The sequence below is a fragment of the Mastomys coucha genome, unplaced genomic scaffold (assembly GCF_008632895.1).
Source record: "Mastomys coucha isolate ucsf_1 unplaced genomic scaffold, UCSF_Mcou_1 pScaffold21, whole genome shotgun sequence".
Classification (NCBI taxonomy): Eukaryota; Metazoa; Chordata; class Mammalia; order Rodentia; family Muridae; genus Mastomys; species Mastomys coucha.
In genome coordinates, this window is record NW_022196904.1 from 179,088,090 (window position 1) to 179,112,687 (window position 24,598).

General features: G+C 45.3%; 2 protein-coding genes and 1 long non-coding RNA gene across 5 annotated transcripts in view; 2 read left to right on the forward strand and 1 right to left on the reverse strand.

Annotated features, from left to right (window-relative positions):
- Positions 1 to 8,687, forward strand: part of Gsto1 (glutathione S-transferase omega 1) — a 9,141-nt gene extending 454 nt beyond the window's left edge. Inside the window, exons 3-7 of one of the 2 annotated variants that reach the window (XM_031390626.1) lie at positions 259 to 268; positions 2,464 to 2,725; positions 3,559 to 3,657; positions 7,290 to 7,396; positions 8,207 to 8,687. In XM_031390626.1, the coding sequence (XP_031246486.1) occupies positions 259 to 268; positions 2,464 to 2,725; positions 3,559 to 3,657; positions 7,290 to 7,396; positions 8,207 to 8,360 (632 nt within the window). In that variant the 3' untranslated portion in view covers positions 8,361 to 8,687. Of the gene's footprint in view, positions 1 to 258; positions 269 to 2,177; positions 2,726 to 3,558; positions 3,658 to 7,289; positions 7,397 to 8,206 lie in introns of those variants that run through there. The other variant, XM_031390625.1, reaches the window with a different exon arrangement.
- LOC116103976 lies at positions 1,914 to 9,506 on the reverse strand. Its single transcript, XR_004123643.1, has 4 exons — positions 9,312 to 9,506; positions 4,101 to 4,301; positions 3,042 to 3,113; positions 1,914 to 2,635 (listed from the first exon to the last, which is right to left on the reverse strand). It is a non-coding gene; the product is annotated as an uncharacterized LOC116103976 (long non-coding RNA).
- A 105-nt stretch (positions 9,507 to 9,611) lies between these two features.
- The window catches only part of LOC116103975 (glutathione S-transferase omega-2), a 19,258-nt gene continuing 4,271 nt past the window's right edge, over positions 9,612 to 24,598 (forward strand). Inside the window, exons 1-6 of one of the 2 annotated variants that reach the window (XM_031390627.1) lie at positions 9,612 to 9,767; positions 13,772 to 13,842; positions 15,709 to 15,907; positions 16,107 to 16,215; positions 17,393 to 17,615; positions 18,908 to 19,009. In XM_031390627.1, coding sequence (XP_031246487.1) covers positions 15,874 to 15,907; positions 16,107 to 16,215; positions 17,393 to 17,615; positions 18,908 to 19,009 — 468 coding nt within the window. In that variant the 5' untranslated portion in view covers positions 9,612 to 9,767; positions 13,772 to 13,842; positions 15,709 to 15,873. Of the gene's footprint in view, positions 9,768 to 9,794; positions 9,996 to 13,771; positions 13,843 to 15,708; positions 15,908 to 16,106; positions 16,216 to 17,392; positions 17,616 to 18,907; positions 19,010 to 24,598 lie in introns of those variants that run through there. The other variant, XM_031390628.1, reaches the window with a different exon arrangement.

Here is a 24,598-nt window from a genome sequence, read left to right on the forward strand (position 1 = left end):
AAATGTTCTCAGCCTTTTGCAGGAGATCTCAGTTGGACACCCTCTTTTCAAGGGGAGAATTGTCACGGACTTCAGGGCTCTAGGGCAGCCTGTTTAAACAGTCTGTGGCTCAAAAAAGCTGTTTTTGTTTGTTTGTTTGGTTGGTTTTTGTTTTTGTTTTTGTTTTGTTTTGTTTTTTCCGGTGAGGTTAATGGTTTACACGAGACTGCCGAACACTGGGGTCCTGGGATTCTTGGTGAACTAGAGGCTTGCTTCGGGTTGCACAAAGGTCACCCGCTTAGAAGAGTTCTGAGTCACGTGCACAGCCATTTGGGTCGTAAACACTGGGAAGTGTCTGAGTCAAGTCTCTTTGCAAAGCTTCATTATTCAAAGTCATTGACCTACCGGTTATCTACAGTTGGAGAGTCTCTTGGTTTTCCTGATACCGTGTCCATTGGACCATTTTCCTTTCAATGCCTTGGGGAATCTTTTGAACAATTATTAGACGCCCCCTGTTTGGAAGCTCTCCCTTAAGAAAAAAAATCATGTATACAGTTAAAATTAGAAACGACTTTTAGCCCGTGGGGATTGTTGGCCAGGCAGGCAGTTCTTTTCCCTAAATGTTAAGATGTAACCTAAAGAAGTTGAAAATTAACAGTCACTTTGTAACGATTTTAATTTCATTTGGATGGGAGATAATGGTTTTGAACACAAGAAAAAAATTTTTTTAACCTAAATCAAATTTTCTACATTAGTCAGAACTTTCCCTGTGACAAAGAGATCTCAAACTGAATTGAAAAATAAAAGATATTGTCTTCATACATACAATGAGAGAGTCCAAGAACAGGACACAGCTGGATTCTGGGCACTATGCCTTGTGCTATGTGTTTCCCACTGAAACTCTTCGTGGAAAAGAATTTATTTCCCACCAGGACTTTTCTAAAGCCAAACTGAAATTACTTTACCATAAGAGCGGGGTGGGGACTCTTACTGGGAGAAGGGTACCTTCAGATAGTGTGTATACTAACTGCTCTGCAATGTTCCCAGACTGACTTTGAAGCAGGAAGCTTTTCCTGGGGCAGTAACGTCTTACACAGGTCATGTGTGTTGCGTTCTCTCTGTAAGGAGCATCCTCCAGCCTGTGAGCTCAGCTGTGCTGAGTGTTGGCTCAAAATGCCAAGCTTCCAACATTCACTTTGTGTTCTTGATCTCCAGAGCCCAGGACCTGCCTTCCATTTTCAAACGATAATTCTCAGAGATGTACATTATTCAATGGCAGAGGGTTTTGTTTTTCCCAGGGCAGGTGGCCTGTATGGTGATTATTAATGTAAACCTTTTAACATGCATGTACACATACTCGTGCACACACACACACACACACACACACACACTTAATTCAGTGTTCACACTATTTGTTCTTGTGAAGGATTATACATTGAAATCTATAAACTAAATCTGCTCTTTGTGGTTGAGGGCACAGGGAATCAAACGTGCTGGGATAGCTTACTTTTGAGTGGTCTCTGCTAGTGGACATGGCGCCTGATTTGAGTTAGACATCATTTTAAGGACTAGAACGCTCCCCTTTCTCTTACAGCCTCTGCAGGATACAAGGTGTATACAATTACAATCTGGATTTAGCCTGGCTCCAATGGATTCTTTCTTATTTACTTTGTATACTTTTTAAAAATTATTTTTGTGTGCATGTGTGTGTACCTGTGAATGAGTTTATGTGCTTTCAGGATCCCATGGAGCAAAAGAGGGCATTGGGTCTCCAGGGACTGGAGTTATAGTCATGAGCCCTGATGTGGATCCTGGGAACTGAACCCCAGTCCCCTGCAAGAGCAGCAAGCGCCCTTCACGACTGGGCTGTCTGTCTAGTTTCATACTTTTTATGACTGAGAAACCTTCTTAAAGAAAACATACCAAAACACGTGGATTCAATGTGGTTCATTTTATGGGATTTTTTTTAGGATTAAAATAATACCCTTATAAACAAGGATTTTAAAATCCATATTAGCAAAATGTATTCACTTGAGTCAATTCAACTCATTTTGAACTGGATCAAAATGAAAGGTTTTATCAGGCTGATTCTAATACTCAGTGGGCATGCGCACAATCCAGTCGGTTGCCTCCTGCTGAGATGCAGGAGACACCAGCCTTCCCATGTCTAGTACAGCACTGTTCACAACGGTGTGCGGCCGATGGAAAGTGACAGACGAGTGGATAACAAAAACGCTCTACATGTAATGTTCCACTGTTAAAGAGAAGGAAAGTCTACAGTGTGTGACAGCGATGGATCGTGGGGACGATGAGTGAAACAAGGCAGATGAACAGAGAAGTGAGCATTGGCTGTTTGCCTGCAGGGGGGCATGTGAACCAGGCTCTTAAAATGCAGGTGCAGCATGGTCGGAGCTCTCCTCCTCCATCCAAGGCCCATCCACTAAGTAGATGGTGGGATCGGGCCACACTAATCCAGAGAGACAGAAACTGCCTTGCTCTCTTCAGTAGCCTTGTGTCTTTCAGGCACGAAATCATCAACATCAACCTGAAGAACAAGCCCGAGTGGTTCTTTGAGAAGAATCCCTTTGGGCTGGTGCCGGTTCTGGAGAACAGTCAGGGTCACTTGGTCACCGAATCCGTCATCACTTGTGAGTACCTGGATGAGGCATACCCAGAGAAGAAGTTATTTCCAGATGACCCGTATGAGAAAGCTTGCCAGAAGATGACCTTTGAGTTATTCTCTAAGGTGTGTTTGAAAAACCAAGACCAAAACCAAAACCCTTGTTTTGTTCTAGGCTAAATCAGTGGTGCCTTTGTGATGGTTCGGGGATAAATATCCAAAATGTCTTCCCTTAGTAAAAACGGGAGAAGACACGCCGTGAGAACTGGGAGTGAGGTGACAAGTGACAGAGAAAGTCACTAATGTTCCACTCTGACCCCACATGTACATACATGGATCTGTTGTACCTGCATGCTCCTCCCCAACACACACACACACACATACACACACACACACACACACACACGATTGTTGAGGGCATGCCCATAACACCAGTACTCACGTGGTTGAAGCAGGAGGTAATGGAGTCTTTTGTGTGTTATAGAGGTGGTGGCAGTGGCTGCAAGATTAAATTCTGGGGGAGCAATGCAAGAGCAAACATGTGTAGTCATCTCAGCAGGTGGTAGCACTAGGCACTATGAATGCCTGTTACTGCTTGCTGGCATTGGCAGCAGCTAGTACCTCTTGGTTAGTCTATTTCTCAGTATGATTTTAGAAAATTCCCATAGTTCCAGGCCCACTTGTTTAATTCTAAACCACTCAGTGCCCATTTATGAGATTTCTGGCTCAAACTTGCTAACGTGGGTTTCATTATCTGCAAATTACAAAATCTGAAGCAGCCCCATATGCTAGTCTACAAAAGAGGTTTGAAATATCAGGCCATGGTTTCTGCAAACACTGCGACTTGGTCCACACTTGTCTCTACAGCACTCTGGAGGGATTCTAGTTTGTTATGTGTGTGTTGGCAGGGTGGGACAATAGCCTCACCCTGATAAACTAAAGACTCAATCTCCCTTCAGGTGCCGTCTTTGGTTATAAGGTTTATTAGGACGAAGAGAAAGGAAGACTGTCCCAGCATAAAGGAAGAGTTGAAGAGAGAATTCAGCAAGCTAGAGGAGGTACTCGCTTTTCTTGGCTTTCACCATAATAAATGACAATCTATATCTGCATTTCTTTGTGCCTTCACAAGCTCATTTTCCAAATCACTGTCTGACAATTAGAAATAGTATCCAGTCAAAAATAAATCACAATAGATTTGTCAGCTGTTCTACGCATGATATAAATTAAGACACCTGAAAGTACTATCATTGACTTTAGTTTTTTTTTTTGTTTTGTTTTTTTTGTTTTTTTTTTGGTTTGTCGATTGACTTTAGTTTTTTGAGAAAGGTGTCCCAGGCTAGCCTCAAACCCACTGTTCAGCTCATACTGGATTTAAATTCATGATCCTCCTGCCCCAGCCATGTGAATGCTAGTGTTGCAGGCATGCCCAATTACACATGGCTTATGGGCTTGAAGCACTCAGCACATCAGCATTAAAATAACAATGAAGGATAGCACCTACGTTTCCCATTTTCCATTCTTGTTTTCAGCCTGTATTCATATAATGAAGATGTAGATGCCGCTGTATTGCTTCTCCCTGCTGCTGATGGAATGAAGGCTTCCCACTACGAAGTCTGCCAGGAATGCAGACACGTGGGAAAGCCCGTGTGCTTTTCCTTCTGGGGAGAGCTGCCCTTCTTCGCAGTCTTGAGATCCTCTGTGCCTGTAGCCATGGAGAAGCAGAGGTGCTCTCTTTAGTAGGGATGCATCCAAGCTTTCCATCCTAGCGCTCCATCCTAGCGCTCCATCCAAGCATGGAGTTGGTTCCAGTGTGTTTTTCACTCTGTTCTTGTTACTGTTACTATTTTTAAGATTTTATTTTTATTACTTTTGATTATGTGTATGTGGGGGGATGGTGCAGGTGGGTGTGGCCATAGGTGTTGGATCCCCTGGAGCAGGAGTTCTAGGCATTTCTGAGCCACCTCATGTGGTTGCTGGGAACCAAACCTCAGTCCTCTAGAGAATCAGTTTATGCCCGTAAGCTCCGAGCCATCCATCTTTCCAGTCTTAATCTGCCGATTCTTACACTGTGAATGCTCAGTGTTCCTGGCATCTGTTACGTTGACGAAAAGTGCACAGAACCAGTTCCCTTTAACCTGATGCTTTTGGTTTCTAAGTGTCCCTGCTTACTTACCAGGCCACGGTCACCTGATATGGTGACCTGAATTAAACCAAGCCAGTTGGAGGGTCCAGAACAAAACTTAAGCTGTGGCAGTTTTTATTGGGAGCAATCAAACTTTTTAATACCTTTGCCAGAAACAGAATATAATGACAATTGCCAGGATCAATACAATTGTAGTTGCCGGGATACAATGGCATTTGCAAGCTATAACTGGTACACCAGTTATTGTCTAAGAGCAGTTGTCCTGTCCAGCTTCCACACTTCCTTGACTACCAAGCGGACATCCAGAGAGCCACCGAGGGACCTGAATGCTTCACCTCCTGAGGGAGTGCCTCAGTTTCTCAGGAGCTGAAAGACACACAGCACCTGAGAGGCCACAGACTCTAATCTGAAACCCTGTGACTCATGCCAAGCCAATCTTATGATTCCCCACAGTGGTCTTACAGATGGATTTTGCTGGTACTGAGCTTAGTGTCACTGGGATGGCAGCTTGGTCTCAGGGGACTTTCACGTGTATTATAGACTTAATTCATAAAGGATTTCTATGTGTGCATGGGTTTGATGCATAACTTAGCAATCTGATCTCTTTATTTGGGTCTGGTAGCATGAATTTCCTAATCTCCTAAAATAACTCTCCTTTAACGGGGCATTTTAATTTGTTCCTACAGTAGTGTGTGGTTCAGCTTCTTTACTGGTAGCTCATTGTGGAGTTATATATTTGTTATTAAATCAAATTTGCTAATTCCTGCTTTTCTATGGGACAGCATGGAAGCTGGAATCAGGTTCTTATTTTAGTGGAGAGAAGACAAATAATCAGAAAGACATGAATAATCTATCCACACTCCAAATAATCAGAAAGACATGAATAATCTATCCACACTCCAAATAATCAGAAAGACATGAATAATCTATCCACACTCCAGAGATCTCTGAGGAAAACCACAGAGGCTGTTTATAACCGGAAAATTGGTTTGATTCTTGTCTTTTAAAATCCTTATAATAATCCTAAGTAGATAATGAATTTTAGTCATATGCGACCTACCTTTTTCAGGTTTAATTAACCTACAGGTTTACTTAACCAAATAATACTCTCGGTTTCCCTCTTCGGTGAAACCTTCCTATCAACTTACCTTACGTTTCAGAAATATCCCATTTGGCCTTTAGAGTTATCCAAATTACTGTTACCTGTTTAATCATCAATTCTGCCTACTCCTACAATGTTTTAACTATGTTTTCAACTAAAAGCTTACGTGCAGATAAGCACCCATGCATGAAAGTACAACTTGGCAAGTTTTTTAAAAAAAGATCACATCATAGTACCAAGCATCTGTATCAAGAGCCGAGTGCTAAGTTCCGGTTGTTTCCTACTTTATACAAATGCAGCTGTGTACTGTGCGGATTTTAAAGGCTTTCTGCACTCCACTTTAAGATTCATTTACGCTATGTGTCGTTCCTTCCTGTTCGCAGTCCAGGGCTCTAAGGTTTGATTGTATCAAAACTTCTTTACTTTACTCTGGGCAAGTAACCTGTTCACAGATGAGCTATTCCTTTAGTTTGGGGATCTCTGTGACCTCCAGGGTCTCAGCAGAGTACCAATTTGCATGAAGCAAGAAGGAAATCTGGTTCAACATGCCTCTGGAGTGGTGGGTTCAAACATCTAGAGTCAGACACCCGGCAGTTTGTTTTAGGCGTTGTAAAACCTATTGCAAGCCTCTGCAGGAAGGCTTCATTACAGTGAAACTCTTGTCCTAGTACACGTCCATAAAGATGGGCTCTGGAGATAGGCTACGGGAATTATCTTAAGGGCCTTGGGGAGGACATGGTTCGGTCTTGGTCATACCGAAAGGGTAGAGGTCATCTGGGCTATCAGCCACCTCTGGTCCCTGTTGTGGGAGTGTGGGCCCTGGCCATGTAGATAACTCTGAGGTCATCTAGACTGTTAGCCAACCCCAGGCGTGGTAGTGGGAGCTTTGGGGAAGCCAGGTATGGCTTGGCCCTACAGAGAACACAGGGGTTACCTAGGCAACTGGCCACCTCCACTCCCAGCCTTTTGGGCAGAACAGTTAGTTATACATCTTTTCCTTTGAAAAGACAGCCCTGCATGTTTAACATTCCTGGTTTTCCTATGGCTGTGAGCACAAGGACCTTTGTCCTCCCGACATATCTGTATATTATAGCAGCTTCAACCTGTGGGTTGTGACCCCTTTGGGGGTCAAATGACCCTTTCACAGAGGTCACCTAAGACCATTGGAAAACACAGATGCTTACTTTATGATTCATAATAGTAACAAAGGTACAGTGATGAAGTGGAAATGAAAATAACTCTATGGTTGGGGTCACCCCAACATCAGGAACTGTATTAAAGGGTCACAAGTGTTAGGAAGGTGGAGAACCACTGGTGTACTATCAGATTTTCAGTTAGAATTGCTGGGTTATGGAGGGTTTTAAATCATACCTCTGTTGTTTTTAATGTTTTTCTGTCTGCACAAATAAACCTATTTTTACTTTTTTTTTTTTTTAAACATTCAGGCTATGGCTAACAAGAAGACAGTCTTCTTTGGTGGGAATTCTGTCTCTATGATTGATTATCTTATTTGGCCTTGGTTTCAACGACTGGAAGCATTGGAGCTCAATGAGTAAGACATTTGAATATTTTGTGCATAGTTTAGGATGAGAGCTATAATATTATTTATGGAATTTTTCTCAACCAAGGTAAATATTGAACGTCACTGGCACGAACGTGAGCCAGCAAGAGAGGAAAGTCCTGGGCACACAACCTGTCAGGTCACTATTCACACCCATGCTCTGGTCACTATTCACACCCCTGCTCTGGTCACTATTCACACCCCTGCTCAGCCCAGGGGAAGAGGAGACATCTGTCTATGACATCAGGGTCTTAACATTTACCCTCTGCTGGCTTAAAATCCACACGGGTATAGATAATTTATTTTAGTCCTATGTACCCTCCTTCCCCCATCAGTACAAGTTTAATTAACCAAATAGTGTTCTTGATTTCCCTATTTGTTGACACCTTTCTTAATTCCTGCCTACTTGTACGAGTTCCACACTGCTTTTGAAACTCATGCTTTGAGTTTGCAGTCGGCTACGTTGGCTTACTTCTCCGTTCTAGAACTCACGATGATCTGGGGCCACCTCTATTCTCATTTCCTATAGAAAATTGGCATTTAAGGCTGTTGCCTGTCAGTCTCTCAGTTTGAAGTTTTACTGACTGACCATGCAACTCTCAACTCAGCTTCCTCTTCTGAGAAACAAACACCCCAATGCCACTCAAAGCTAAAACCTTTTAGTCTCCGGCTTGTATTTTAAAGAGCTGTGTTTAAAGATACATTTTAAGAGTCTAGGGGGATAGACTGCGGTGGTAGGCGAGACTCTGGGATGCTGGTCTCACTCCTCTGGCTCACATCTCTCATCTTGTCTTCCCACAGGTGTATAGCCCACACTCCAAAACTCAAGCTCTGGATGGCAGCCATGCAGGAAGACCCCGTAGCATCATCTCACTTCATTGATGCCAAGACCTTCCGTGACTACTTAAGTCTCTACCTGCAGGACAGCCCAGAGGCCTGTGATTATGGGCTCTGAAGGGCAAGAGCCCTCAGCCAATGTTTCCCTTCAGTGGTTAAATAACATGCCTTTATTTTACCCAACATTCTCACTGGCTCCTTTCTCACAATTTGACCTTATGGCCCAGCTGGGTTTCCTCCGGGGCCCGCTACTGCACTTCTATTTCAGAACAATCTATTCTATTGGTCCTAACCATCTTCACTGACACCCCCAAACCATCACCTCTGGCTTGATCCAGACTTCTAGATTTGGATTTCAAGAAAAATGTTGTTTTTGATTTCTCATTTCTGAAAACTGAATTCCTCATTCTTTCCATCATTAAATCTCTTATTCCTCTTGTGAGCATCGAAGCCTTAGTCCAAACCGCCTCAAGTTAACGTGACTGAGTAGCCTTTTGCTTGAGCTCTCAGCTTCTAATTTCATTTCTTAAAATGTGTGTGTGTTTGCGCTCAGGCGCGTGTGCACAGATATCCATGGGTAGAAGAGCATTAAATTAAATATCCCCTAGAGCTGGGGATACTGGCAGAGGCCATGGGAACCAACTCTCCCTCTGGAAGGGCAGCAAACTTTTTTTTTTTTTTAAATTATGTATATGAGTACACTGTGGCTGTCTTCATACACACCAGAAGAGGGCATCTGATCCCATTACAGATGGTTGTGAGCCACCATGTGGTTGCTGGGGATTGAACTCAGGACCTCTGGAAGAGCAGTCAGTGCTCTTAACTACTGAGCCATCTCTCCAGCTCAAGCAGAAACCACCACCATCTCATCAGCCCCTACTTCTAGCCCTTTCAAACCCTTCCAATCAAATTAGACAGATTTAGATGTGTCATATGCAAAACCGTTAAGATCACATCAACCAGTTCAGTATAGAAGACTGAATAAGTAATGGATGAAATCTCCATTGGGAAAGGTTAATCTTAGTACTTTTATCACTTCCATTAAGAGAAGGTAGTCTGGGAGCCTCACTCCATTCTAGGGATGATGCGGCTGGTCCAGAGGTTAAGTGAGGCCTTAAGATGTTGGCAGAAGCATCTGGTAAACAGATCCCGGAGGACACTTCCCTTAGGAATGGCATTCACCGACCGGCAGGTTTTCTGTAGTAGTTTTCTGGCTTGCCTGTGAAAATCTCGGGGTGAACCGTTACGGGCGCATAACAATCAGGCAAAGCTCAGGGTTTAGCTTCACGGGGATGTGGGGCTGCACCCCGGGGAGCCAGGCACTGGCTGACTTCACAAACGGGACAGCTAGCGTCCTGCTCCGAGCGGAGCCATCTGTGCCACCGACCACCGGCCCCTGGGCAGGCCCTGGCGGCTCCTCGCGGATTTCCAGTAGGATGTGAAACCACCGGCTAAGAGGAACCGCCAGCTACCGACTTCCTCTTTCGGTAGCCTTAGATTTCCGGCCTGACCCTCGTTTCACCAGGTAGTTGCTGTAACGCGGTCGCCTATTGGCTCGCGCAGGGCTCGGTGGCCAATTGCGGGGCAGGACCGTGCGAGAAGGGGCAGGCCCGCCTCCGCGTCCGCCGCCCGGCGACCCAACTCCGGGTTGGAGCCGTACCCGCCCAAGGTTGCTCTGAGATGCGATTTCTGCCACCGCCACTGGGTGGTTCGGCCTGACCTGCGTCCTATCGGAAGGGAAGAGGATTTTGAGGTCAATTCTGAACTTCGGGGACTTGTTAAATTTGGGCTTTTCAGAATAGGATTGCCAACTTTTAATTTTTTGCACTTACATTTTTAAAAGAAAACCTAAGTGTTTAACCATAGCTAATGTTTCTTTTTCTTTTTTTGAATTTCCACTTAAAAAGTGTAGCACTTAAAGGGAGCTTAAAGTATAGCACTAGGGTAAAGAAATCGTAAGAAAGAAAGAATAGTCAATAGTCTTAGATTATTGAATGTTCTTTAAGCCAGGAACCTGTAATTAAAATTAATTTTCTGATTTGGATGAAGATAAGCAAGCATTGTTCCACAGATCTGGAGTTCGTACCTTCAGTTCAGCATTACTAGTTGATGACACAGACAGGCAGGAGAATTTCCTTTCTGAGACTGTCTGTTTTTTTTAAGGCTACGAAAATCTCTGATACATTCAAATCATAATAAACACAGTAACAGCTAATGTTAAGTACTTGCTAGATGACAGACGCATGCTAAGTATTAGATGTTTTTAATAAATGTTTCTATAAGTGTTAGACTGATCCAAATAACACTTCCCTAAACCACATGGTACTCTGACCTCCACATTACAGATTAGAATGCCAGTGTGTTAGAAAATCAGGGCGTTGGAGGTCTTTATTTGCCCAAAGTAACCCAGCTATTAAAAGGTGAAGTGCCTCAAATATAGCCTATGTTTGTTGTAAAAAGACTGTTCTCTAGAAAAGTTCACTGGTCTACAAAGTTCCTTTTCTACAGCTCTTACATTTAGAGATTACGCCAAGACAGAATAATATGATCTGTTATCAATGGATTCCACATCATTCCCATTTGACTACCTTAGAATAGAAGAAAAAAAATTATATCAGTACTGAATATTCAGATGTCTCATGTCAGTGTTCCCTAAGCAATACAGTGTAACAAAGTTTACCTTGTCTTGGCTATTACGAGTCATCTAGAAGTGGTTTGATGTATTTAAGAAGGTATGGGTAGATTATTTGCAAGTATTACATTTTATATAAAATTCTTGAGCATCTATGGAATGTGGTATCCAAAGAAGGTCTTGGAATTAATTCTGGGCACGTTTGGGTCATATCTCTATCATGGTTTGGTTTCAACAGATGTTGATGCTTTTGGATGAATTTACAAACTTTGGTGTTATACTCTTGGAATTTTGCTTTTGACTATTCAAATATTATCAGGATGTATAAATGTGTCACATGTTATAAAGACACAGGAATAAGGAATCAAGAACTTTAGAATAAGGTCTCCTTTGACCTAGTTTTCCTTACGTAGAAGGGAAGGTCTGCCTGCTGTAATTTCAGTAACCTCATTTTGTATGTCCCAAAGGTAACACCACTGGAACACGATCACTCTGTGCAAACCCTGAATAAAGGCAGATGTGAGAGTAGAGCTCTTTCTCTCATCTGGCCCATGGAGTTCAGTGAACAATAATGGAACACCTGTAATGTGGTCTTTCATGTCAAGTGGGCTTTCAAAGAGATGGATATAATCAATCTAGCTTCTGCTAATATTAGAGAATTGTTACAAAAACTTTTTTTTGTTTTTGTTTTTGTTTGCTTTTTTAAACTCAAACTTGGCATGATGGTTCATACCTTTAATTCCAGCACTTGGCCATCCCCAGACCCACAAACAAGACCAGGTGCGGTGGCCCTGGTTTGTAATCCCAGTGCTGACGAAGCTGAGGTGGGTCTGGGGCTTTTGGGGCTCAACTAAATCAGCAAGTTCCAGGTGAAAAGATGAGGCCCCCATCTCAAAAGACTTGGCCTCTGCCATGTGCGTGTGCATGCGAGTGTGTGTGTGTGTGTAAAATATATATGCATACATATATGCACCTTCACATACAGAGAAAAGTGGATATGATTATATTTCAGATGTCTGAAAACTTATTTCTAATAGGTTTCTGTGACCTTATTAAGATTATTTTGCGCTTGAGTTAGTCAACATAACAGAGATGCAAACACGAAATAGCATAGATGGAACATTTGCAAAAAACCATTTAGGAGTTACCTACTTAAATTTTAAGGGGAAGCAGAGAACAAGCTTAAAGGTCATGATTAAAATTCTTCTGGGAAAACTGTTGTGATCTTTGGCGAGATTAAAAATCACATTACTGAAATGTAGCCTGCAGCCTTCAACACGTTCACCCAGCATTAAACTGCTAACGGGTGAAATAAGTGTGGTCAGTTGGATGCTAATTCTCATATGCCTGGCAGAGCTGAATTGCAATGTGTGTCTTCTTTATGGGTGCTAAATGGGAAGGCATGGTACTATTAAAATGCGCTTCCCCCCCCCCCCAGAGACAAGGTCTCTCTGTGTAGCCCTGGCTGTCCTGGACTCACTCTGTAGACCAGGCTAGCCTCAAACTCAGAAATCCACCTGCCTCTGCCTCCCAAGTGCTGGGATCAAAGGTGTGCACCACCACTGCCCCGCATTTAAAGTGCCTTCTTGTTCATTAGTATTTCTCTTTAATTTTGAGGCTCACTAGGATAGAACTCTGCTCGATTTCACTCCATACTCAAAACCATCATGTTCATTAAGGCTTGGTGGCCATCTTAAATAGGGAAGATGGAGCTCGAAGAGGCTGAGCATTTTGCCCCAGGGCCACAGACAGGTCTCACAGCCCATTTTGAGAATCCTGACATTGAGAATGCCTCCCATAGGTGGAGAATACTTTCCACCTTCGTCCTAACCACTCCAAATAGACCTGTATCTCAAAATGTGACCTCCCATGTACAGACATACTTTTTATCTCGAGATAATGGTCACTCTGTAGCCCTAGCTGGCCTCAAATTGGTGACCCCCTTGCCTCAGACTCCAAGTTTTAGGATCATAACACGGACCACAACAGCTTGCTCAGGGAAATCTTTTATAAATGATATTCCCTGCTCTTAGATTTCATTTCCTTTAGAAGGAGTGAATCATGAGGGGGAAACTGGAAATGTTTCCCCTTCTGGCATCCCAGAACCTCTCAGTTTGCAAGTGGAGTTCCCATCCTGGCCACTGCTGTCTGAGCCATTGCAACGTAAACAACTGTGAATGACCAAATTCAAACCACCAGGCTAACTCAGGCCTCGGACTGGATTTTATGCAGCTCAAAGTACTAAGAGTGTGTCTCAAAACTATTGCTTTAAGTAGCTGAGAATACCAAAATATAAATCATAACGTGTGATGTAGAGATCAAGTTGGCCAGTAGCGAATGGTTTTTGTGAATTGTGGACCTGGAGTGATGTGTCATTATATGTTCATCTGTTGTAATGAAGGTGCCACTCTGAGGAGTTAGGGGGCTGTATGTGGAGGGAGGATCTGAGGTACCTGTGTGTGTTCTGCTTTATATTGTCATAAACCTGAAGCAGCTCTGAAAGTTAGAGGCTATTGAATATATATATATATATGTATATGTATATGTATATATATATATACATATGTACATATATATACACACATATACATAATACACACATACGCACATACATACACACAGACACATACATACATGCACACATACATATATACACACACAATACAATACGTACATACATACACACACAGACACATACATACATACATACACACACACACACACAAATACAGACATACATACACACATACATACATACACATACAAGTGCTTGGTCCTGTTAACCCCTGTTTATTCATTTTTCCAGTGGCATAATCTCCTTAGGATCTATATAGGCAGTGTAAGGGTAAGTGGGGCCCCAGCAGGTCAGTAATGACTCACTTTGATTTTCCCTTCAGAACCTGGATGCATTCTCCTCAGTGCTTACCTGCTTTATGTGAAAGGTGAATGAAAGACAAGAAATAAAAAGGTGGGCACGACTGCTCCTGAGGTGGGGGGCTTCATTCTCACTATGAGGGAGAATGCAGGTACAGTCAGAGGCGGAGACACTCGAGAGTATCCCGAGCCAGCAGACTGAGTTGGGCCTGTGAGAAGAGGGTGGAGGGAGAGAGGGGAACCAGGAGCAGAGGCCAAGAGGTGCAAATGGGTAAAAAAGGCTGGTGTAGCCAGAATGGCTGGGCCATATAGAGAAAGCATGGCTGGGGGAAGGGCAGCCTGCATAGTCCCTGGGCTGGAGATTAGGGTCTCGGGTGGGTGTGCCAGCCAGGAGGACTGCTGGGAAAGCTTGGGGGCCACAGGCACCTCAGCTGTTTGTCCCGGTTTGAAACCTAACAGAAGGTCCGTTAGTCTTCTCAGAAGCCATCTCCCTACCCTGCCCGGCCGCCTTACCTGACAGGGCATGGCTCTCATGTTCCTTGTTTCAGTTTTACCATCTGGCCTGGTCTCGATCAGAGTTAGTTCCAGGGGAGTAGTTGCCTGTCAGACCTGCGTCTGCCGCAGTGGAAAGGCAAAGCAAGGCAAGAGCCCATCAACACCAGGCTTCCCTATGCACTTCCAAGCATCCATTCGAACATCCCTGCTCTTTCCTAATTCACATAGAGTTACTATTGACGACACGTTGCCTTTTCAGCCTACCTCCCACGGGATCATGGAGTTCTAGACTAAAACTGTAGTGGACCCATTGTTCTGAAGATTTCAAAAGGTTTCCCATTCTGTACCAAAAAGTACTATTAGCCAAGACATTCTGGAGGGGTGAGAATTCCAGAGGCCCAGAGTTGCCCATTTATAAGACACATGATAAGGCTTTGTTATTTTAGGGGGAAAAAAGTTTGATTCAACAATGAAGCTGTCATTGCCATTGTGCTGTCTTTCTGGACGGAAACTCTCCATGTTGCAGCCCAGACAGTGGACCTTTTAAAAGCCTTTGAACTTTCAAAGTTTCAAAGTTTATTTTGGACAAATAATTTCATGTTTCTGGGGGTACTTTTGTGAAGGGGTAGTATTGATTACATGACACAGACGTTTGGGAACTGAAATAATTCAGACATAACTGAGTGTGAATGAGACTCTCAATGCTTTTCTTTCCTTCCTTGTCACTCCATCAACAAAAAACGTGTTGGTGAGCACTCCATCTCAGTCCTGGAAAGTTGAAAGAATTCCCCTTTTCACCTGCTGGCTTTCAGAATCTCAGCTTATCTGTCAGCCACTCCCGCCTCTCCCTTGTGTGGGAGTGGCCGCTGTGTTTCTGAGCTACGAGTCCTTGGAAACTAAAGCAACATTTGTCAGAACTTGAGGCTGGAGGAGGACTCAAATGGTTCCTGGCTTTTAGGAGTTTTGGGGGTCACTCACCGACAGTTTCTCAGAATGGGCAGGAGTCTCACAAATAGGATGAGGGAGGCCCAGGGAGAGGTGTGTGGCAGCGGGGTACCAAGGCTGGGATTTACTTCCCAAGTGATGATGAAAAGTCCTAGCTTATCCTAGGTCTGTTGTCCCATTTGCTGAATCAAGAGTCAATGTGGCTGTTTTAAAAAGACAAAGCCTGGTGAATGGGTTATACAGAAGGAGCAGTAATTTCTCTATCCGAGACCGGGATTTGTGATAGAAAGGGGAAGTGAACATTAGCCTAGTAAATTTGTATTCTATTCCTTTGAAATCCAAGTTGGGGCTTAAATGTCCAGTCTTCCTTCTGTGGATGAGGACCCACCAAGTGCTTTCCCCGTGTGTCTAAAGCCAGAAGTACTTTCTGGGGCTTGGTTGGACTTCCATATCTGGGGAGGTATCTGTGAGGGGTTAGTTTATACAGGGGTCCCAGTTCACTTCCTCTCTGCCCCACCAGAGTGCCGTTGACTGTTGAGAAATTCAGTTTGGGTCTGGAGGGAGCACAGCTAGCAGTACCCGGAGCCGGCAGCCGCGGAGGCCCACGAGGCGAGTCGAGGCGAGGCAAGGCGTGGCGAGGCGGCGACAGTGAGCTTTTGGGTACTGCATAGACACCTGGAGATTGATGTCTGGGGATTCGACAAGATGCTTGGGAAAAGGTAAATCTTCTAGACGTGGACCCTCGGGCTGGGAGAAGAAATGCGTGGGAGCTGCTTTCAAACTCGATGTGCAAACATCCCCTCTGGAGCCTGAGGGGCAGTGCTTAGCCTCTTCCCTGAGTGTCAGTGAGGTGAGCCAGTTCCCTCCCCACTGGGCTAACCTGGCTCTCCATCGTTTTGCTCTCACTCTTCCCTGTAGGAAGCTGTCCCCCAGGGCCAGTCCCTGAGGGTGTGATCCGAGTCTACAGCATGAGGTTCTGCCCCTACTCGCACAGGACACGCCTGGTCCTCAAGGCCAAAGGCATCAGGTGAGAAACCAAGGCCAAGTGCGTCATTTAAAGTCTTGGGCTCCTAGAAGGGGCCCCTCTTCCCTTTCTTCTGAGTGACTCCAATAAGTGAGTTTTGGGCAGGTTCTCCTGAACTCCTGAGTTCTTTTCCGAATCAGGTTTTCACGAACTTTGAGACCAGGCAGAGTAAACCGAGTGCTGCCCTTTGGTGAGCTGGCTTCTCTCCATCCATCCTTGTTAGGAAGGGCGCAGCTCACTCAGGCCTATAACTGCCCCAATGTAGCCCGACCTCTGCCTCGAGCAGCCTGGGTGAACTCTTCTATTTACTTCTTCATGTCCAACATTTTCTTATTTGTTCTTTCTACCGTGTCTTCCCCTCTCCCACACACTATGGCAATCATACAAAAAAAGGAGTTCAAGAGAGTAGGGTCTGCCTCATTTGAGAACAGAGCCTGGCACACAGTAGGTATTAAAAAAGTATTTATTGGGGTTGGAGATGTAGCTGAGTTAGTAGGAGTTGCTTGCTTAGTATTCATGAACCACCGACTCACACCTAGCAACCACATAAAACCAAATGGAGGACCATCCCTGGGATCAAAGAACTTGGGAGGTAGAGTCAGGAGGATCACAAGTTTAAGACCAATCTTGCTTACATCCCAACTTCCAGGTCAGCCTTGGCCATGGAGGGATGTTCCTTACTGGTTTGCTTCCCTGGCTTGCTCATTCTGCTTTCTTATAGAACCCAAGACTTCCAGCCCAGGGATGGCACCACCCACAAGGGGCCCTACCCCCTTGATCACTAATTGAGAAAATGCCCCACAGCTGGATCTCATGGAGGCACTTCCCGAACTGAAGCTCCCTTCTCTGTGATAACTCCAGCCTGTGTCAAGTGGGCACACAAAACCAGCCAGTACAGCCACTTAGCCTGGCTCTCTTCTTGCTTCACCTACTATTTAGTAGATGATATCAGGCATAGGATTCAATCACAGGAGTGGGTGGAAGAAGCCATAGGAAACACCTGACACCACTGCAGGAATGAACACAAACATGTTACATATTTTACACCAAACTCCATTGTCAAAGAAACAGTTCTAAGTACGAGTGTTGATGTCATAGCTGCTCCTGTTTCGAGGGGAGTGTCTGTCTTTATGCTTCTCACTTCGAGTCTTCTTCCCCCCCCCCCCCCACTTTTTTTAAGGCATGAAGTCATCAACATTAACCTGAAAAACAAGCCTGATTGGTACTATACCAAACATCCTTTTGGCCAAATTCCTGTCTTGGAGAACAGCCAATGTCAGCTGGTCTATGAATCTGTCATTGCTTGCGAGTACCTGGATGACGTCTACCCAGGAAGAAAACTGTTTCCATACGACCCGTATGAACGAGCTCGGCAGAAGATGTTATTGGAGCTCTTCTGTAAGGTACACACAATTCTGAAGAGCCTGGTTTTGCTTTGTGTGTGTTTCCCCAACTTCAGTATCTTCCAAAATCAATCATGACCTGGTTTAATTTTTAACCCAGTGAGCTGCTGAAGAATAACTCACCTGGGATTAGAGTCAGGTGTGACCATTGACATTAACAGTGGGAGGCAGAGACTCAGGAGGCTAGAAATGGGAGTGTCAAAACAGCTGGGATTGCTAATCCTTTAAAAGGGGCGTTTCTCAAGCTCTGGGACGAAATCGGAGGGAACTTATGCCTGGAAGAAGGTTGTCTTGTCAGCAGGGCAGGAATGACATCAATATAGGAAATATGACTAATGAACAGTTGTTGATAATGACAGAAAAAGTGACGGGAACATTAAGACCTTTGAAAATAAATAAAACTGATTCAGTACAGGGCTGCGGAGTGAAGTGCATGGTGCACAAGCGGGGGGTGGGGGATCTGATTTTGGATCCTCAGCATAACATAAAAAGCCACCCTGCAGTGCCTGCCTGCAATCCCGGTGCTGGGAAGGGCGCAGCAGGATCCTTGGGACTTGCTGGCCAGCTAGTCTACCTGAATTTGCAAGCTCCAAGTTCACTGAGAAATTCTGTCTCAAAAAAACCAAGGTGTTTGCCACCAAGCCTGATGAGCCAGGTTTTGATCTCCTGTACACGTGTGGTGGAAGGAAAGAACTGACACTGAAAAGTGTTCTCAGGTCTCCACACGCATTTGAGGGCACTCATGTATTCATGCCATGCATGCATTCACATGCCTGTGTGAAGCATGCACACACACAAACCACACACACATATACACACACAAATGTGCACACACCCAAACATACACACACAAATATACATGTGCCCAACTTAATGCTATTAATAGCTGACATATGTTGAACATCCAGACGTTCCAAACTTTCTCTGACTATTGATTCCCTTCTGACAGCCCTTGGTTCAGTTCCCGGTTCAGTTTTTCACCTAGGGACACTGAAGCTTAAGGTGTCCCACCCTGGAGTGTATTACAGCCAGGGAGTAGCTGAGCAAGCAGGGGGCAGTGAGAACCCTGCTAAAGCCCTTGGCTACAGCAGCTGCTGTCAGAAGTGGTTCTGGGCACAGAGACACGCGCCCCCCCCCCCCCCCCCCCCCCGCCCCACAGCCTCTCACCATGGACAGGGGCATCTGCTTTGGCCAAATCCTCCTGTGCTGGAGCTGGGAAGCTTCCCTGCATTTCAGTCAGTGGGAACAGTCCTCACCAACCTCTCGACTAAAAACCTGTGTCTTCTGACTAGATCCCACATTTAACCAAGGAGTGTCTGGTAGCGCTGAGATTCGGAAGAGACTGTACGGATCTGAAGGTCGCCCTGCGCCAGGAGTTGTGCAACATGGAAGAGGTACAAAGGGGCGTCTGTCCCGTCAGAGGCAGTGGGCCTAGTCGCCTGACATCACCTGCTGAGCCTCTGTGCGGTCCCTTTCTAGTCATCCGACTGTGAACTGCTGATGCCTGCATCCCCTGACCTGCTCTGAAATGATTCTTGAGATGTTGTCCAGGACGAGCCATGAATTTGTCCTTTCCTGGTCTTGTGGCGTCCCCTAAGTGTTTCTGCAGGGCTCTGCCGATGAGGCTGAGGCATTGGTTGGAGGCTTGTTTCCTAATGGTTTTACTCTCTCACACTGTGAAACTAGAGCGAGGCAGGCCAGGGCTGTCTCTGTGCTTCCTCATGAAGCTCTCAGGGACAGAGGCTCCTCGTTCTGTCTCTCACATTTAGTGCAAGGTTTCATCCTTCGTCACAAGATGGCAGCTGGAACTTCAGCCATCGTTCCCCACTCAGTCTCTAGCAAAGAGAGTGGAAGAGAGAAGTGGTACCCCCTTAAAGGACTGAGCTGGAAATCCAGTGACTCCTCACATCTCAGTGGCCAGACTTTAGTTGTCAGGTCATGACCATCAGCACTGGGGGCTAGGAGCTTATCTTTTAGTCAGGACACCCAGGATAAAGTCGATGTGTATTTCAGAAAAGGAAGGTAGGTGTGGATGGACGAGGGGTGGCCTTGCTGGCAGAGTCTCCTGCACGGGGCATCATGGAGTCGTTTCCACCCACACATCCTGAGGGTCTTCTGTGGGGCTGGGACTCCCTTTACTTCTGGTCTACAAACTGACGAATTCTTTTTATGAGTGAGGTTGTTCCCCTGGACAGCCAGAAAAAAGGACTGTCTTCATTCCTTTTAGAGAAGGCTAGCCATTCCTACTCTTCCATTTGACTTTCTCAACTAGAAGCAGATTAAGTCCACACACACTCCATTTCTGGTCTTGGAGGTGTACAGTTGCAGTGTTTTTGTAAGGTGAAGTAGTAACACATTAGCTTATGTCTTGAGACCTCAGACTGCCAGAGCCCTGCCCCAGAGGCAGTGGATGGTAGGGTCTTGTTTTAGGTGTGGCTTGGCTGGATTCTGGGCTCTTGGGCAGGAGGGGTCCTGAGTAATGTTTCCACAACTGCTTCACCCACACCAACATGTCCTTTAACCACAGCTGAAGACGACATCTAATCAGAGAGTCTTTACCCAGGGAGGGCAACTGCTGCTTTAAAAGAAGGATCCCTGAGTCCAACTCCCAGCAGCCACACACATGATGGCTCACAGCCATTTGTACAGCTACAGTGCACTCATACACATAAAATAAAAAAAAAAAAGAAAGAAAGAAAGAAAAAGAAGGAATTGAAACTTTTCTGAATACAGAATTTTTAATGTCTCTATATTTAATGGTGGTTAGTGTATGTGTGTGTGTGTGTTGTTGTTGTTATTGTTGTTTTTGAGACAGGGCCTCACTATGTAGTCCTTGAATGCACAGAGACCTGCCTGTCTTTGCCTCTCAAGTGCTGGTATTGAAAGTGCGTGCCACTACACGCTGCTACCTGCCTAGTTCTGTCTCATAGAATCTTGAGCACTGGGTCAGATTAAGGAGCCAAAACCAAAACACTGAATTCAGAGACCACCGAAAGTGCATTGTGGTTGTTCTTGCTGCTCCTGTACGTGAATCTATGAAGTTAGGATGTAGGCGTGCATCTCTTGGGCTCCCTCTCAGGACAATTAAGCCAGTATTCTCTGCCACACCCTAAGATGTGGTGGTGCTCTACGTACATGGCTCGCTGTGCTGCACATTATCCTGCTGAGGCCAACAGTACCCATACTTGGTAACTCAGAAAGGATGCTCACTAGTGAAGGCTGTAAACTAGGAATGGAAACCTTACAGACACCCTGAAGGCTGTGGTAAGGTGGAGATCAACTGTTAAGCCTGTTTTGAGCCAAGGTATGTTGAGTGCTAGTCTGGAGACATTCAGGAGAGAGAGAGAGCTGGCGTGTTTGAGGGCAGAGAATCCAGATCCAGGGCAGGCCACTGCCAGAAGGCGTTTTACCTGTGCCAAGGAATTTCCCCTTGATCTCGAGTATTCTTCCATGTGAATATTCATATTCTCGAATATGTTGTGTGGAGTAACTGCAGACTATTGAGGCAGGAGAGTGATCTTTTCTTTCTTGCTTTGCTCACCCGAGGCCACCAGGACCTCAGTAATAGGGTTAGAGAGGGGACTTGATTAGAGAGGTTTCAAGGGACTAGATAAGATGAACTTTGGGGGAGGTTGATGTCAATATGTGTCTCCAGTAAACAGGATGCTACTGGGACTCGGACAGAAACTCCCCTGTGTGTGGTGTTTCAGGACAGATATGGGAGACACAGCTCTGGAGAGTGATACATAGGCCACACTAGGCCCCAGGAATGGTTTCCTAGCTGGCAGTGTTAACTAGAAGAGATTGGAATATATAACAAGCAGGGTGGTGCTATGCATGTCATATCACTCTCTGAAAAACGAGTGAAGAAGATGGAACACCCCTGGTTTGTAAAGAGCTGATGGCGGGACATCTTCTGGGCAAAGCTGGGCGCTGTCCCCAAACTCAGCTGAGACAGCTGAACTTCCAGTTGTTGGCCAGCCTCCGCTCTGGCAGCTCCCACTCGTACCATGTCAGGCATGCTGAGGGTTCAGCTTTGTTTCAGCGGATTCGGAAGGGAGTTTTGTCCCACAGAGTAAGGACGTTAGCTGCGACATATAGGATGTCAGATGCTGAAACAGCCAGTGGACATGAACAATACAAGTCATCCCTCCAAATGTTAATATACAGACTCAAGGTCCTAAAGTACAGGGTCTAGGAGATCCTAGTGAAATTAAAATTGACTATTAAACACACATGGCATTTCTGATGGACAAATAATCTGATATTCATTCTCTCTCTCTCTCTCTCTCTCTCTCTCTCTCTCTCTCTCTCTCTCTCTGTTCATGTATGGGGGTCTAGGTGGGCTTATGCCACAGTGGATACATGGAGGTCAGAGGACAGTCTCAAGTATTTGTTGGAAACAGAGTGTCTTAGTTAAGGTTTTACTGCTGTGAACAGACACTATGACCAAGGCAACTCTTATAAGGACAACATCTACTTGGGGCTGGTTTACAGGTTCAGAGGTTTAGTCCATTATCATCAAGGCAGGAACATGGCAACATCCAGGCAGGCATGGTGCAGGAGGAGCTGAGAGTTCTACATCTTCATCTGAAAGCTGCTAGGAAAATATTGGCTTCCGGGCAGTTAGGATGAGGGTCTTAAAGCCCACACCCACAGTGACAAACCTACTTCAACAGGGCCACACCGTCTAACAGTGCCACTCCCTGGGCAGAGCATAGACAAACCATCACACGGAGCCTGTCTTTTGTTGTCCTCTGCTTTGTGTGCCAGGTGTCCCGCTGCACCACAGTAGCGCCGTGATTACTAACACATGCTACGCTCAGCTTTGCTGGTCCTGGGATCTGATCTCAGGCCCTCATGCTTGCACCCACTCAGCCATCTCTTTGCCCAGGGTCAAGATTTTAATGCAAAGCATGTCATGTTAGCCTAGCAAGAGACCCAGTTTGCAGTTTGTGGTGGCCCTGAGCTCCAGGTCATCTTTCTCTTTCAGAATAGGACTTGTACTCTTTTTATTTAAAATGATCTTTAAAAAGTCCAGTTTCCTGGGCCTGAAATTCAGCACATAGAGGATAAGGGTAAGAGAATTACAAGTCCGGGCTAGTCTGGGCTGCGTAGTGAGATGCTGTCTCAGAAAAGAGCAGCAATCATGAAACTTTAAAAAAATATTAAGAATTCACTTAAGGCTGTATAAATAATATAAATAAAATCTTCAGCTCTGAGGGTCAGGCCAACAGCCTGCTGTCCTGTCTGCCGGCCTGTGCTTTATGCTGTCGGGATGCTGTGGACCAAGTTCACATCAAACCTGCCTCTGAGGTTCAGACCTAGCTATTCTTCAGTGGTTAGTCTAAGATGCTCGCCCTTTCTAGTTTTCTTCTGTGTGGCATTGACTTTACCATCTCCCTGCCCTGCTGGGCTCTGGCTTTCTTGTCTTTGTGGATTCCAGTGTGGCAGGGCCTCTCAGGGTTTCGCTGCTACCAGTGACTGATTCAGAACCCTTTCACGGTGGTGGTTGTTAAATCCAGCCCCAAGTAGGGCAGGGGCTTGCTGGATTGGCCAGAGGTTTTTTTTTCTGATGCTTTGGGTTTTCCATCATAGTCTGTGATCTAGACATTAGGTAGGCATTGGCTCTGCGTTCCGGCTTTGCTTGGTGCCTTTCCAGCTGTTAGCAGCCTTAATGGAGACAGGCTTGAAGCAGCAGGGAGGGAGCCAGGGCCACAGGGCGCTTCATGCTTCAGCCTCTTGATGTCTAGTGGCCTGCTTTGTATTCCTGTCCTTTGCAGCCTCATGCAGAGTTTCCCACAGGGCCCAATCGCTCGCCTTGTGTTCAGTGTTTGCCAGAGGGTTGTATCCTTGTATCCGCTTAGTAGTGTGTGCACCACTCAGGAGCCCCTGTGGCTTACTGAGTTTAAATTTCATCCGTAATCTTAACATCTCTCCCTTCCTTCCCTCCTCCCTCCCTCCCACTCTTCTTTGCCCCTCTTTTTCTTCCTCCCACCCTCCCTGCATGTTTTTCACACTCACTGTGTAGCCCAGGCTGACTGCAAACCCTTCATCCCCTTGCCTCCGTGTCTCCAGTTCTGGGTTAAAGTCACAGTCTACCATGCCCAGCCACAGTGTTAATGTTTAATTTGCCTTCCCTTCTTTTCAAACAAAAAGACAACTTAGCCCAACCGTTGGTGCTGCTTCGTTAAGTTTACTGTTAAAGGAAAATTGTCTCAAGATCTTGTCTGTCTCTGTTCTAAGATTCCTGTTAGTTTGTACAGTTCCATTTAAAGAGTTTCGCACATCTAAAGGTTATCTGACTATCTTTCAAACACGTTTGGTTTTTTGTCTTAACTTTTGATCCATTTTGTCTCTCTCACATCTGGAGCTATCAAGCAGTGTCTCCTGTTGAGCTTTCTTGCATCGTTCTCTCGGGCACCAGGAGCCTCTACCTCCTCAGAGATTTGGGGGGTATTCACTTGGATTTGCCTCCACCATCCATTGCTTTACAAGAATTTGGTTAGGTATCACCTAAGTTTTACAAAATATACTTTGAATAAGAGAATTAAGCCCATTAAAAGGATTGCAGCTGAGGATTTTCAGAGTCCCATCAATCCCTAAATATTGACGAGTTGTATTTTGTATTTTCATAGAATAGCTTGGTCCTAAGTGATAGCCATGCATGGGGAGGGTCCTCCCTGAGATGCACGCTCAGCCTTCTTCCTGACACAGCAGTGATTCTCTTTACAGCAAACTCCTCACTATTGCGTGAGCTCAGCCAGGGCTGCCCTGTTCTGTGTGGCAAAGAGCTGGAATTTAAAACCTTGAACCCTCCTCTTATTTTCTTACAAACTCCAAAGACCTTTATCCCACACCCAAGGCCTTTGCTCCTGCCTCTGGGTATGGGTTTGACTGTACTGCTCCTGTCCTGGAGGGTGCCTTTGCGCCTTAGCAGAAGTGCATGTGTGTGTGTGTGTGTGTGTGTGTGTGTGTGTGTG